The 14,927-nt window shown below is 42.0% G+C and overlaps 1 protein-coding gene and 1 long non-coding RNA gene across 9 annotated transcripts in view; one reads left to right on the plus strand and one right to left on the minus strand.

Annotated features, from left to right (window-relative positions):
• The window catches only part of ARHGAP24 (Rho GTPase activating protein 24), a 228,870-nt gene that overhangs the window by 34,785 nt on the left and 179,158 nt on the right, over positions 1–14,927 (minus strand). For all 6 annotated transcript variants that reach the window (XM_074867554.1, XM_074867557.1, XM_074867555.1 and 3 more), the window contains one exon: positions 1,601–1,723. In XM_074867554.1, the coding sequence (XP_074723655.1) occupies positions 1,601–1,723 (123 nt within the window). The remainder of the gene's footprint in view (positions 1–1,600; positions 1,724–14,927) is intronic.
• On the plus strand, positions 29–3,679 carry LOC141943064 (uncharacterized). 3 transcript variants are annotated; one of them, XR_012628838.1, is made up of 4 exons: positions 29–1,682; positions 1,769–1,883; positions 2,661–2,848; positions 3,217–3,679. It is a non-coding gene; the product is annotated as an uncharacterized LOC141943064 (long non-coding RNA). The 3 variants fall into 3 exon arrangements; XR_012628837.1 differs by having other exon boundaries at positions 29–677; positions 781–1,682; positions 2,661–3,679; XR_012628836.1 differs by having other exon boundaries at positions 2,661–3,679.

A 14,927-nucleotide genomic window follows, 5' to 3' on the forward strand; every position in this document is an offset into this window, starting at 1 on the left:
GAAGAAAGCACAGGGTCAGGACTCGGGAGATTTGGTTTCTATTTGTAGCTCTGTGCATGGACTTGGGCTAGAAACAGAGCCAATTAGCGATGGTGGCTGTGCCTCTGCGATAACGTATTTAAGAAGGGAAACCTGGGAGGAGGGGGCTTGTGAGGAGGCGTTACGAGAAGGACACCTGTGTGAACACTGACGTCAGTTGAAGGAAGAAGGAGGAAGGGGCAGAGGTGCTCCAGAGCAGACAGCCCCCCTGTATCCTGTGGTGAAAGAGCAGGGCCACCCCCTTGCACCCATGGAGGTCACCAGAGGAGCAGAGATCTGCCCGTGGCCTGGGGAGGACCCCCAACGACTCTGTGGGAAGAAGCAGCCCCCGCTGTTGTACTCCGGCGCTGGGAGGACTGGAACACGTGAAGATGACCCATACCGGAGCATCTTGAGAAGAATGCATCCCGTGAGGAGGACTCACGACAGAAAAAGTTTGTGAAGGACTGTCTCCCGTGAGAGGAACGTCATGTGGAGCAGGGGGAAGAATGCAGAAGAGTGCTTCCCATCACCCTGGAGGAAGAAGCAGCGGACTGACTGCAGCCCCATCCCCTGCCCCTCTGGAGGGAGGAGGTAGAGAGAAGGTAGAGATATCAGGAACAAAACTGAGCCCAGGAAGAAGGGAGGGGTTGGAGGAGGTGTGTTTTTTAAAGATATGGTAAAGCTTCTCACTGTCCCATTCTGTCTGTTAAGTGTCACTGTTAGTGTTTCGAATTAATGTCCTTCTTTTCTTCCCCTAAGGAGCCTGTCTTTTGCCTGTGACCATAATGGGTGAGCAACCCCTCTCTGTCCTTATCTCGATTCCTGAGCCTTTTGATTAATTTTTCTCCTTCTCAGCACTGGGGAGGAAGGGGTGAGTGAATGGCTGCGTGGTGCTCAATTGCCCTCTGGGCTCAAACCAGGACAAGACATTATCACCAGAATAATAATGATGAGAATGATGATAATAATTTGCAGCCCCTTCAACATAAGAGAGCTTTTTAAAATGACAACTAGACATTCAGCAATAAATTTTGATCCAGTACTACTGAAATTATTGGGTATGCTGATCAAAAGAAAAAAAAATCCTATACTGCTAGTGCCAATATTGTGAGGCTTATATTGCAGTGCATAGCTTTATATAAAACTATTACTGGTCTTAGTTCTCACTTGCAGGAGAATCACTGACAGCTTCTTGTAGCAGGCGTTTATGAAACACATGGATGGTTTTTTAGCTGGTGATCAAAGGGATTACCCTGTTTCTCCCGGCAGGAAAGCTGATTTCATAGAAGACCAACCTTCTGTGAAAACTTCCCCTTGCCTTGGTAATGCACTATCATGTGCTATCCCCATCAAGTGAAGTGGTTCCAGACAGTTTAAAGCCTTTTAACTGAGCCCTCTGCATGAGAACATGCCCGATACCTGCATTGCAAGTGAAAACAAAGGGTTTACTCCACTTTTTTTGAAAGATCTAGACCATTCTCCTCCACTTCAAAACTCTGGCTATGACTGAGAGACGACAGCAGAACCCTTACATGTCTTTAAGTACCTGGGAGTTTTGCACGTTTCCTCACTGACTCACCTCCTCCAAATGGCGCCCATATAACCCTGCGAATGGATTTCACCCAATCCTCCATGTCATTCTGCGTGCTCGCCATAAGAAGGTACGTCTCATGATTAGCCGTCATCCGCTCTCGGTCTCCTCCTGCAAGAGAAGATAATTGCACTTAGCAACCCTTTTGCTTTCCAGCCAAGTTCCTGCCAGACTGACTGCTGAAAGTAGTAATAGCGGCTCCATAGCAAGCAGACACGAATACTATGCATTGCAGTGTTTATCGTCAGACACAGCATGAAAAGAAGGTCCTGTAAGTACATTTCCCATCAGACAGCTAGAAGCTGTCATGCTTCCAAAAGGAAATGAGAGGATAAATGTCATCGGTAAACAAAAACAGCCCCATGCTGTTCCAAGAACCACAGGGGCCTGCACTAATCTGTAACTTGATATACACACTGGAAATCTTGCAGCAGTTATTGTATCATGACGGAGAGAAGAAATGCAGGGGGAGATAAGTGTGCTTTGAACAAGTGGGGATGACTCCATTTTTATTTTCAGGAACACAATGTTTCACATTCACGGCAACGACATTTGGTATACCCAAGTGTTGCTGTGAATCTCTAAGAAGGTGGCAGCCAACACTAGCAGCTGACATGGTACAACCCCCTGCCTTGGATGGGTCTGATGAGGATTAGATTAAGAGGAAACACACTGCCTTATTATCCTTTATTTAAAGGATGAGCCAACACTAAAACGGTCAAAACCAGAACTTGGCTTGCCACAGCTCCAGGTTTTCACTTGTAGTACTGCTTCACCTCCATCCTAATGGGTACTGCGTTAGTCCACGAGCATGTGGGGATTCAAACCACCTTCCCAGCACTGCAGAAGGAGCAAACCCTTCCAGAAAGATAGCGCCAGACATTTTGAAGCCCTTTCATCGAGCCAAGGGCATGCATGTATACTTCACACACAAACACAAGGCACCCAGAATTCCCGTGAGTTCTGTGTTCATCTCTTCCCAGATTCTTCCATTCCTGTTTTTGAATCTAGTCATATCTAAAGTAACTATCTCTGTTCATTACTGCAGGAATACTGCTCCTGGGAGGTCTTCTGAAGAGTGCCATGCTCAGTGCTGGGCATCGGAACAGCTAGGTTTCTAAAGAGAAAGTTCTTAAGGGCTGGACAATCCAACCATGACTTCCTGGCACAACCATTCTAAATGAACCTACTCATATAATCCACGCTTTACAGAATGAGGACACACAACTATAAAAGGTACTTAAGTGAAACTTGGTGAACACAAAAGCCCGATTTTCCCAGACCTGAGCAGATTCTACTGAAGGCTTAAGGTTTACATCATTATCCAAAACTTAAATTTGAACGTGGACGTAAAGAGAGACTCTGGTTTTCTACAGTCAAAATACAGCCATTCACATACCATATGTTCCCCAAAAAGGCATTCAAAGAAGTAATGCAACAACCTGAAGTACAATACATTTTAGACACAGTTCAAAAGTCTGAAGAACACCACTTTTTTTTCTAAGACATAGTTAAAAGGTGGGGATGAACCTATTTTAAGCGCCAACACTGGAGAAATACCAGGGTGAGCTAAACTGCATTGTATTTTTTTGGAATCTTTTCAGTGACTAGCATTGAGAATGGGTCTTCCTTCTATGCTATGTTCCATCATTTCTACCTTTCACGAAGCGGAAGATGAGGGTATGGGGATCAGGAAGCATTGGCATCCCAAATGGTGGCATTCAACCTGCCCAGCAGAAAGCACATTGTCAGGCCTTGGAAATTTACTCCCCACCTCTACCTTTTACATAGCCATCTTGACCAGAAGGAGGACAGATCTTTTTCACTCAAGCATGAAGAGTAGACATGATACTGTCTACAGTCTACTTAAACTGGCATATTTTACATATCATCCAGAGGTCTCATCCTGAAAAGATCCAAAAATAAAGATACAAACTGAAAGCCTCAATATATTGTCACGGCTATTAAATCAAACAGTAATAAATATAGTCTAGAGAAAAAAACATGTAACACAGCTGCACCCTTTTTGTGGCTGATAGAAACTGAATAAAATTATTTATACTATCATACAGTACTGTAGCTTCTTTTTTTTTTTTTTTTTTTTAAATGAATCAGGATCCTGTAAGGTGCTGAACAAAAAGATGCGTTCATACAAAATACATATCAGATCCAGGAATAAAACAAGAGGTGACCTGATTTTCTTACTAAAGAGACAACAAAAAAGATGACAGCCACAGCCAAGTGGTGGTCCTCCTCCCAGGTATCTGTCAGATTGCTCCCTATTCTTTCAATAGCCTGCATATTCAAATTCAGCAGATTATGTGAGATTTACTCAGTTATCACGTTATGACAAATTGGAGGGTGTTCTCCAGATAAACTGGATTAATTCCAGCAGTCTAGACAGTTCATTTACAGCATGGACTCCAGAGCAGTACTCTAAACAACTAACTCAGGTAAACACCCACTCAGCTAATACACAATTAATGTGTTTAATTTTGCAGAGAAGGAAAACGTTACATTTGATTATGTTATCTTTTGGTATGAGAAAGAAAAGCTTTCCTAACAAAAGGAGCTTCACCATTTTATAACAATTCTGGATCTGTCTACTTTGCAATCCAACTCCTTTCTTTCACACCACAATATCTGACCTTGCAGGATTCTTCTACTTGTGCATTAATTTAGTTATTACTCAAGAACTGAAGCCCACTAAAAGATTTTTGGGGATACAATAGCACATGTTGGATTTGTCTTTTACTGCAAATGTTAATTTTTAGTGGGACTATATTTTAAATACAAAATTAACAAGATCAGGGGGACAGACAAGCACAAATTACCATGATTCAGGAAAGAGTCATCCCAGGTAAGTAATATCAGATAAACAGAAACAGAATTAGAAGGCCCTTTCTGAATCTCCAATAGGTCCCCAGGACACTTCTGAAAGACGCTGTTTAGAATCTCCACTTTTTTTTTTCTCCTTATAATATTACCGTTATGATTATAATGAAACATGAGCAGATCACAGTCTCCAAAAATCAGACATCTATTCATAACACAGATACCGCATCAAGGTCATCATTTGAAAACGGTGCCCAGCATGAAGTCCATTATGGATGTGAATGCATCCTTATTCCTCTCCTGTGGGCATGCCAATCATAATGTATTTTACCTGTATTGTTGTATAGCTCCAGATTATGCCTTCTCAAATTTTCTTTCCTGTATTTGCAGTCCAAGTACAAGAAATACCTAATCCTGTGTGTTGTGGCCTGCTTGTGAATAGCTGACTTGAGGGGCTGGAATATGAACTCCAGTTTCGGGTTGTTTTTTTTTTTTTTTTTTTTTCATTTTTTCCTACAGAATCATCTGGGTTGGAAAAGCCCTTGAAGCTCCTCCAGTCCAACCATGAACCTCACACTGACCATTCCCAACTCCACCAGATCCCTCAGCGCTGGGTCAACCCGACTCTTCAACCCCTCCAGGGATGGGGACTCCCCCCCTGCCCTGGGCAGCCCATTCCAATGCCCAACAACCCCTTCTGCAAAGAAATACTTCCTAAGAGCCAGTCTGACCCTGCCCTGGCACAGCTTGAGGCCATTCCCTCTTGTCCTATCGCTTGTATCCCCTTGTTACTTTGCAGGTATCACAGAACCTGAACAGAGCAGAAGCCAGTCTATCTGACCAAAGAAGTTGACTCTGGCATATTCAAGATGAAAAGCTGTTGTTTACACAACTGATGCATATATCCTATTTCTTCCAGCCTCTGGTGACCGCCAAAAGTAATTGGATATATGCTGTTTCTCAACACTACAATGTAATATCACATGTTTTCATTCTTGCAGCCCTAACCAATCCCTAATCTGTTTTATTTTCTTGGCAGTGTCAAAAATTAATTCTTATTTATTGAAAAAAAATCTATCCATAACATCCATTTGGAGTGGAAACAGTGAAATAGCACAATACCATGATGAATCTTCCACTTGGAATGGGTCAGACTTCTCCCCCAGCCCCCTTTGGCACTAGGAATGACTCACAGGTTCCCAGGTGCTCCTCCCTGCCTCCTTCGGGGGCTCAGGAACCAGTAAATCCTGGCTGCTGCTGGGCCTCAAGATCGGGACAGCTTGTGACCACTCAGCCCCATGCTGGGTGCAGCATTGTGCACCGAACCAGTGCCGCTTTGATACAAGCGAGACGAGGGATTTTAAGAACTCTTAACAGCAACCGGGAAAAAAAAAAAAAAAAAAAAAAAAAATTAAAATCCGGAGAGGCCAATCCCACAGGGAGAAAGAAGGGGAACAGCCTGCGCTTGCTCATGCAGCACCACACCACACACTCGGAAAAGCATGAAGAGGTGGTGACTGAATTTAAGGGTGATTTCTTTCCTGAAACACCAGGCTCAACAGCTCTCCTGCTTTTAATCGTCCATCAATTAAATGTGAACACACAGACCTGCATTCAGCTGCGGGGGGCAGTCACACAAAGTTGTTTTTTAATTTGTAGTCTCCTCTTGTCTACCCAACATCTTTCTCTTACCTGAATGTACCCAGGCTGAACTCTGAATGAAATATTTCCTTGTCCTTTCAAAAGCATCCTGGATTTCTTGCAAACAGTAGTTACAGCATTCTTGAGAATGGAATGCGAAGGGATTAAATTCATACCAACTGTTTAAAAGAGAATTTTCTCACAGGAGGGACATCAAAAACTAGGATTAATCTGATTTTTCTGAGCTGAGAAGTCATGGCCAACCTCAAAAGAATATTCACATACCAACAAAAAAAAAAAAAATGAGGGACAATTTTGAAATGAAACAGTTCCCGACTCCCTTGTGCATTTCTCTTTGCCACAGTTTCTGAAACCCTCGCTCTCAGCTTGGGAACTGAAAGACGGTGAAAGACAGACTGGCATTACAACAGAACCCACCAGGTTTTCTTTAGAAACATCCTCCTGTTTGGATGCTTCACATTTGTTTCCCAAATTTTTAATTTCTCAGGAAAATGTTAAATAGTAACATTTTAGCCTTCTAATGTTTCAGATCAATACACTAAATGCACCTCCATATGGTTTATTCAAATAGGAACTCCTGGCTACTTATCACCTCACAAAAAAATCAAGCTCACATACTTACAGAAAGATTTAGGAACTGATATTCAGACATTAATTTCTGAAAATCTTGCCTGAGGAGTCCTTTGTTTTCTTTGTACTGCACCCTGTTTTCACTCTATTTTCTTATTTTTTTTAGCTTGTCCTTCAAATAGTTCTCGTTGTTGTATGGTTTGGAATTCTCTTCCAGCTACTACTGTCCATCACCATGTTTCTGCATATGTGCATTGAACAATGCTTCTACCACATGACCCTACATCCCCTGAAGCCTCATAGTTGTACCAGCTTTTAAGGTAGAAGAGATGATCTTTGTACAACTGATATTGCATACAAAGTTTGCAGCTCAGAAATGTACACATTTGTGTTTTGCATAAATCTTCCGAGTGTGGCCCAATGTAGAAGTGCCATCATTGTGTGCAATGAAGCAAGCACACTCTTCTCTGTTCAGATGTATAAGACTATAATTTGCAGTTCCTGGTAGGACTCCAATTAGTATTTCTTCACAAGCAAAACACCAATAATTATGATAAAATTCATGACTCTTATGCTACGCTTTGTGTTCTTAAATTTTCCCCTATTCTGCAAATGAACTGCCCATTAAGTGACACAATTGACCTATTTCTCTGTAAATAACCCACCTGCATTTCCTTCATCAACATTTATTTTACAGCATTTGTATTCAGACTTTTTAATCCTAAATAGCAATCATCTCTGCAAGTTGTATAGGATACTAGAATATCAGAAACCAAGACGACCACCTCATTCTCCTTTTTTTTTTTTTTTTTCTAATGAAATTCCTTGTTTAAGAACAAAACAGAAATTATGATCACCCAAACCTGATATTAACTCAACACTAACCACTGCTGCTTTAAGCATAGAAGTCTTCTGCTGGCCACCGCCTGTGCTAATCCTGAGTCTGATGAAAACCACGTGTAGGTGTCTTTCAAGAATGATTCAGGTTCCTGCACTGTGATATGGGACAATTTGTCATTCAAACTGCTCGTTAGACCAGTTTGAGCACTAAAACATTGTATGTTCACACCAACTGGGCCAGTGGAAAAACCTAACTGCAAAAAGCTTGGTCAGAACATAGGTTGAAATTTGCAAAGCAAAATGAAGGAGCTAAACTCTGGGATGCAACTGTATTTTATTAAGATTTTAATGTGTTATTGGCTCTGGGATTTGTTGAGAAACCTTTCTTCATAGCAAGTGAGAATCTGTGTTGAAGGCTCAGCAACTGCTTCATCTCACGTGGCCAATTTAAAGAACAGAAAGAGACACAGCTAGCTGAAACCTGTAACATTTTGGAACTGCACATCCCACCTGCTAAGCAGACAAGCTTATGTTCTTACAGATGCGTTGGTGGAGAGGAAATAGGGACAATGAATTTTTGCATATCAGCAGGGGACTTATTTCTGATGATGCAGCTAAAACACAGAGCTTGCAGACAAGAGCTGGGGGGCTGGGTTGGGTTTGGGTTTTTCTGTCGTTTTGATTGTTTATAATACTTAAAAGCTTCTTTATTCTGCACATGGCTGGTATTGCTCCTGCACTTCCTGCGTAAAACTTTACCAAGAATTTACAGCACCCTCTTAGCTCAACTAGAATGAAAAAAGGAGTACATGGCCTAAGTTCAAGTCACTGCCACCTTTTTCTTTTACCACAAAATTAAGGTAGTCTGGAGAACCAGATTCTTAGTGATCATGCAAAAACTCATGTCAAAAAGAACAACTCCCACTGTATGATTATCAGAGACTCTGTATTTACAGTAGTTTCAGCATTACTTCTGAAATGACTGTTACAGAATATATGCTGTATCTTCTCATCAGAATAGACCTGCTCCGTGGAAGCTACATAGAACACTGTATTTTCTCAACTCACATCTTTCACGACACAGCTTGTCTAAAATATCTCTGTATCATGAAGGAGGAAAGATGTCCATGAACCAAAGATGTGATGTTGGACTTTGTGAAGCTGAAAATCAACCAGAGAGGTTAAGACCAAGGTAGGTGGAGGGAGAAGAGCTTGAACGTGAAATATAAAAGAGAGCACCCTGGAAAAGTCTCTAGTTAAGAGGCATTATCAGAGCCATCAGTGATGGAAACACCAAAAGCCAAGGGAAACAAAAAACTAGCACTAAGCTACGCTGCACTGAGGAAATGACAGGCTCCTTGCATGCTAAACAATCAAATCATAAAACACCCAATTGTTTCAGCTTGCACTGAGCCCCCCAGATCATAGAAACATGGCATGGTTTGGGTTGGAAGGGACCTTAAAAACCATCTAGTTCCGACCCCCTGCCACCGGCAGGGACACCTTCCAGTAGACCAGATTGCCCAAAGACCCGTCCAACCTGGCCTTGAACCCTTCCAGGGAGGGGGCAGCCACAGATTCTCTGGGCAATCTGTGCCAGGGCCTCACAGTAAAGAATCTCTTCCTTATATCTAATCTAAATCTCCCCTCTTTCACTTTAAAACCATTACCCCTCATCCCATCTCTACACCCCTGATCAAGAGTCCCTCCCCAACTTTCCTGTAGCCCCTTTAAATTCTAGAAGGCTGCTAGAAGGTCTCCCCAGAGGCTTCTCTTGTCCAGGCTGAACAACCCCAACTCTCTCAGCCTGTCCTCACAGGGGAGGTGCTCCAGCCCCCCGAGCATCTTTGTGGCCCCCTCTGGACCTGCTCAAGCATGTCCATGTCCTTCTTAAGTTGGTGCCCCCAGAGCTGGACACAGCATTCCAGGTGGGGTCTCACAAGAACAGAGTAGAGGGGGAAAATCCCCTCCCTCGACCTGCTGGTCACTCCTCTCTTGAGGCAACCCAGGACACAGTTGGCTTTCTGGGCTGCGAGCACATATTGCTGGCTCATTGTCAGTTTTCCATCCACCAACACCCCCAAGTCCTTCTCCACAGGGCTGCTCTTAATCCACTCATCACCCAGCCTGTATTTGTGCTTGGGATTGCCTTGACCTGTGTGCAAGACCTTGCACTTGGCCTTGCTGAGCTTCATGAAGTCTGTATGGACCCACGTCTCAAGCCTGTCAAGGTCCCTCTGGATGGCACATCCCTTCCCTCCAGCGTGTCAACCGCACCACACAGCTCAGTGTTGTCAGCAAACTTGCTGATGGTGCACTCGATCCCACTGCCCATGTCGCCAACAAAGATGTGAAACAGCACTGGTCCCAACATCAACCCCTGAGGAATGCCACTCATCAATTCTCTCCACTCGGACATCGAGCTGTGACTGCAAGTCTTTGAGTGCAACCAGCCAGTCAATTCCTTATCCACCGAGTGGTCCATCCATCAAATCCATGTCTCTCCAATTTAGAGACAAGGGTGTTGTGCAGGACAGTGTCAAAAGCTTTGCACAAGTCCAGGTCGATGACATAATTTGCTCTTCCCTTATCCACCAACGCTGTAACTCCTTCTGTAGAAGGCCACCAAATTGTCAGGCACGATTTGCCCTTAATGAAGCCATGTTGGCTGTCACCAATCCCCTCCTTATTTTCCATGTGCATAGTTTCCAGGAGGATCTGCTCCATAATCTTGCTGGGCACAGAGGTGAGACTGACTGGCCTGTAGTTCCTCGAGTCTTCCTTTTTTCCCCTTTTTAAAAATGGGGGTTATATTTCCCCTTTTCCAGTCAGCAGGAACTTCACTGGACTGCCACGACTTCTCAAATATGATGGACAGTGGCTTGGCCACTTGATCCGCCAGTTCCCTCAAGACCCACGGATGCATCTCATCAGGTCCCATGGACTTGTGCACCTTCACGTTCCACAGATGCTCTCCAACCGGATCTTCTCCTACAGTGGGAGGTTCTTCCTTCTCCCAGTCCCTGCCTTTGCCTTCTGCATCTTGAACAGTGTGGCTGGAGCCCTGGTTGGTGAAGACTGAGGCAAAAAGGTTGTTGAGTCCCTCAGCCTTCTCCATATCCCAGATGACCAGGTCTCCTGTTTCCTTCCAGAGAGGGCCCACATCCTCCTGTCTTCCTTTTATCACTGACATACTTACAGAAGCTTTTCTTGTTGCCCTTGACATCCCTGGCCAGATTTAATTCTATCAGGGGTTTAGCTTTCCTAACCTGATCCCTGACTGCTCGGACAATTTCTCTATGTTCCTCTCAAGCTACCTGTCCTTACTTCCACCCTCTGTAGGCTTCCTACTAAATTGAATGTACAACCTGTCAACTCTTAGCATTTCATTCAGATCCACAAAAAACACTGCCCATCTTAAAATCAAAAAGATTTGGGCAATCATGTATCTTAGCTTATTATTTGATGATTCCTGTGAATTTATGATCTGCGTTTTGAAGACCTGCATGACAAAACTGAGTGCAGAAACTTGCTTCTAGGAAAAATATTTAAGCTAATAAATTAACAAGTTGTCACTACTGTAGCATTTCTTACTATCCCATCATAAGAGACGTGAAAAAGAAGCTGAAACATTTCACATATGAAAATAAAAAACAATTGAGACATACCAATAATTGAAACAAGGAACTTCTCACTGGTCCTGTTATGTAATATATGACAAACCAGATTCAAAAGATCATAAAGGTACTAAGAGGAAACTCCTACGTACTTTAAAAGTCATAAGTGTATGAGGTAGAATAATGTTGGCTGGTTTTCCATGCATGTTTAGACAGATAAAACCATCTAGATGGCTAGATGTTACAACAGATGAGTGGCTACCATTAGAATTTAACTCCTAAGAATTTTCAAAAGGTGTTCCATAAAACTTGAAGAATACCCTCTGTTGTTCTGTTAAAACCAGAGCAGGTAACAGATGCAATTAATGAATTGTTTTGAGTTCCATTACAGAGCTGCATTACCTCTAAAGCCTTGATGACAGGTAATAGACTGGGTTGAGGAAGATATACAAATTACAATTTCAATTCTTTTACCCAGGACTGTCCTGTTATATCCTCTGTTCTTGTCTGGCTCTATGCTGTTCTGCGTTCTGAAAGGAGACAGAGATGGCTGGAAGATACAGTTACCTCACCTATGTGTTTTAAACAACATACTATCACTGCTGAGAAACCTCAGCTTTGAAATACAGAGTTATCAAACTCACCACTGTTTTATAACCAAACCATATCAGGTCCACTGTTTAGTTTCTCTCTTCACAAAGAACTAACACATTTTCCTAAAGAGGGAAATTAAGCAACTGCAAACAAGTCAGTAATGACGATACTGTTTTTTACGTACTTCAGTACAAGTATAATTTTCTGCTGCTAGTATCCAAGCCGATCTTTTGCATTAATAACCTTGAACAGCAGTTCTCTGCACTAAGGGTCTATTTTGGGGGGGCTTTTTAACATAGAGGCTGAAGCCTAATTTAAGTACTAAATGGCAAAAGACTGCTAACACAAGTACATTTCCTGGTGGGCATTGTGCTCTATCACAATTTCCCCACTTTCAGAATGCCTGCAAGACAGCAGGGCTTTTTAAACAGAAAGAGTTTTCAAGAAGCTCTGAACCAGCTGCGGTTGGATACCTAAAATCAGGCTCTGTACAGATAGCTTTCTTCTGTGCTGCAGGGATACAACTGCAGCACATCTGTCTATAATAGTGTCTTGCACAATAAAAGCATAAATCAGTGCCATATTTAAGCATTTTGTGTATTGCACAGCTACCAAGTCCTTCTGCTAACATCATAATTATTGCTTAAATACCTGAGCAAAGAACTGTGATGTTTGCTCACCAGCAGTTATAATCTATATGATATATAGATAATATAATCAAAATATATCTATTGTGTTAGAAAGATGTCATTAATTAGGAAAAGAGAGATGTGAATTCAAATCATCCCTTGTATAATGTGAGAGCTCTTATTTTTTCAGAGCACTTAATCTTTTCAGGCACGTCTCATTCTTCTTCTCCCCTGCTTTTGTTGCCCTTCCTTTACTCCTAGTTTGAACTTCTGCTATGATTCAAACAGATTTCACAGTTATCCTCCTCATCCTCAGACACAGATCCCAAGTGCTACCTATTTTGTAGAGTCTGTTCATCCTACCCTTCCCTGTCACTAAGATGCTGGTACCAGCACGGTTAACTTTTATATCTTGCCCTTCCCCAGTGCCATTCCCACTTGAAAAAAATCTCATCTCTCTTTTTGCTCAAGGCACACTGCCCAGAACATTTTGTTTACAGGTGGCATTAAAAGGCCATCAAACTGTGGACCCCATCACAGCTCTGCACTTCGCCGCCTTCCCACTTAATCAGTACCACATGGAAGTCAGAGGCATGTTTCTTTTGCACTGCTGTTGATAGTTTTCAGCTTTCCAGATTTTTTCAGTGTTGTCAGCATCACTGTGATATGAAATGCAGTCTGAACTGTCATGTTTGCTGTTCTATTGTTGTAACTTTCAACTGTTTTCAGAGTTGCTGATAACATTTTCTACATCCATTAATAATTCCACTTTCTTATTTATGTTGAAGTTCTGTGAAACCACACAACAGCAAAAAAATATTTTTCTACCTTTTTTTTCAGCCATACTAACCGAGATGAAATCACATTCTTCTGCCTGTATAGTGAAGACTGGCAATGAACTCACAGTAGTTGATGGATTAGGGGAAAAAAAAGGTCAGATTTACAGTATGCAAGTTACACCTTTATAGAAAAGAAATTGCTTCAGTGCAGTTGACTGTAGATATCCTAAACACACACTCTGGCACTAACATAAAACTTAGCAAACATTCTAACAAAGCACATATTATAATTTTACCTGGTCTTGACAGACTATTACACTTAGTGCAGGGAAGCAGAGAAATAATTTGGTGGACCCACAAAAGACACACTCAGTATCACTTCTCAAAAGGCTTCTCACTCCTTATCTCTTGCAATGGAATCTCACGTGGGCTTTTTTGATAGGAAGATGTGGAAAATATAAATAAACAAAAAACAGAGATTGGCCATAAGAAATCCACTCCTCTGTGTGTCCTTCATTACTACTAGGATTTGAGACATATACAGTATTGATCCAGTTATAGAAAAAACATCGCAAGCCACACTCATCTATGTACATGTACAGTGCCACCACAGTGCCCTATTTTCAAAATTTCAACCTCAAAGAGCTTTCCTCTGAAATTATGAGTTCGAGAAAGTAAATATAAAACAGAGTCTTGTCTAATGCCATAAACTATTAAAAAAATACTGTGGCTTTTTTATTTAAAACTTGTACACACAGAAAGTATAAAATCAAATTGTCAAGGCTTTTTTTTTTTTTTTTTTGACAAAGAAAGTAGACTAAGTCCATCTCTGTGAGTTTTCTTCTGCTATTTTTCTGACATTGGTCCATAGTTTCCTGGGGACAGAGACAAGAGAGATTTGCTTTCTGAACTACAGCTTGGATGCTAACAGACAGCAGAACTCGCTCATGACCTCCCAGAAGAAACAACAGAGAGAAGAACATGGGTTTTTCAATGACCTCTGATGCTCAAATGTTTTACTGCTTTATTTTTACTACCTTCACATCAGACTATATCACTTCTACACCTGGACTGCAATAACCAAGAGAGGAGTGGATTGCTGCAGCCAGGTCTCAGCTCTGTGGCACAGCATTTTACCCTTCCACTGACTATACAAGGTTGTATTTGATGCCTACAAGGTAGGTGATTTTAAGGAGGGATGCAGAAGACCTCCAGGCAAACAGACATTGATCAATCAGATACTAAATGTCCTCAGCACTGAGTATTTCCACCAAGAAGACCTACTGTCTTTAATAAGAAGGCTTCACTACGCAATTGAAACCTTTTCAAATACTGTTATGTGTATTGGTTCAAAATGGGGGAGTGCAGAACTACAGAAATGGCTCGACATTTCACGGTTTCACCTGCCCATTGGTTGCCATCTGACTGTTGCAATATTGCTGCAGTGCCTATAGTTTCTCAAATTTAACAGTTCTCACCCCCTGAAATTACTCTTTTACTTGCTCCTTCCAGTAACAGTTAAAATCTGTGGAAAAATATGGCTTGTCACATGACTTGCCAAGAGGCAATCAATGTATTTATGCAGCTGGGAAGGAGTGTGAGGGTCACATAATGTCAAACATTAGTGGTGGTGCAAGACTTAGTGGATGACTTCACTGTTACCTGTTGTAACGGATTTATTCTAAGAGAAAAACATAAATACAAATTATTATAACAAACTTAATTTCTCTGTCCTGCGTGACACACCTTAAAGAGAAATTACTGCACTCCTGTCATTTGACTGTAAGAA

This window comes from Strix uralensis, chromosome 4 (genome assembly GCF_047716275.1).
Source record: "Strix uralensis isolate ZFMK-TIS-50842 chromosome 4, bStrUra1, whole genome shotgun sequence".
NCBI lineage: Eukaryota > Metazoa > Chordata > Aves > Strigiformes > Strigidae > Strix > Strix uralensis.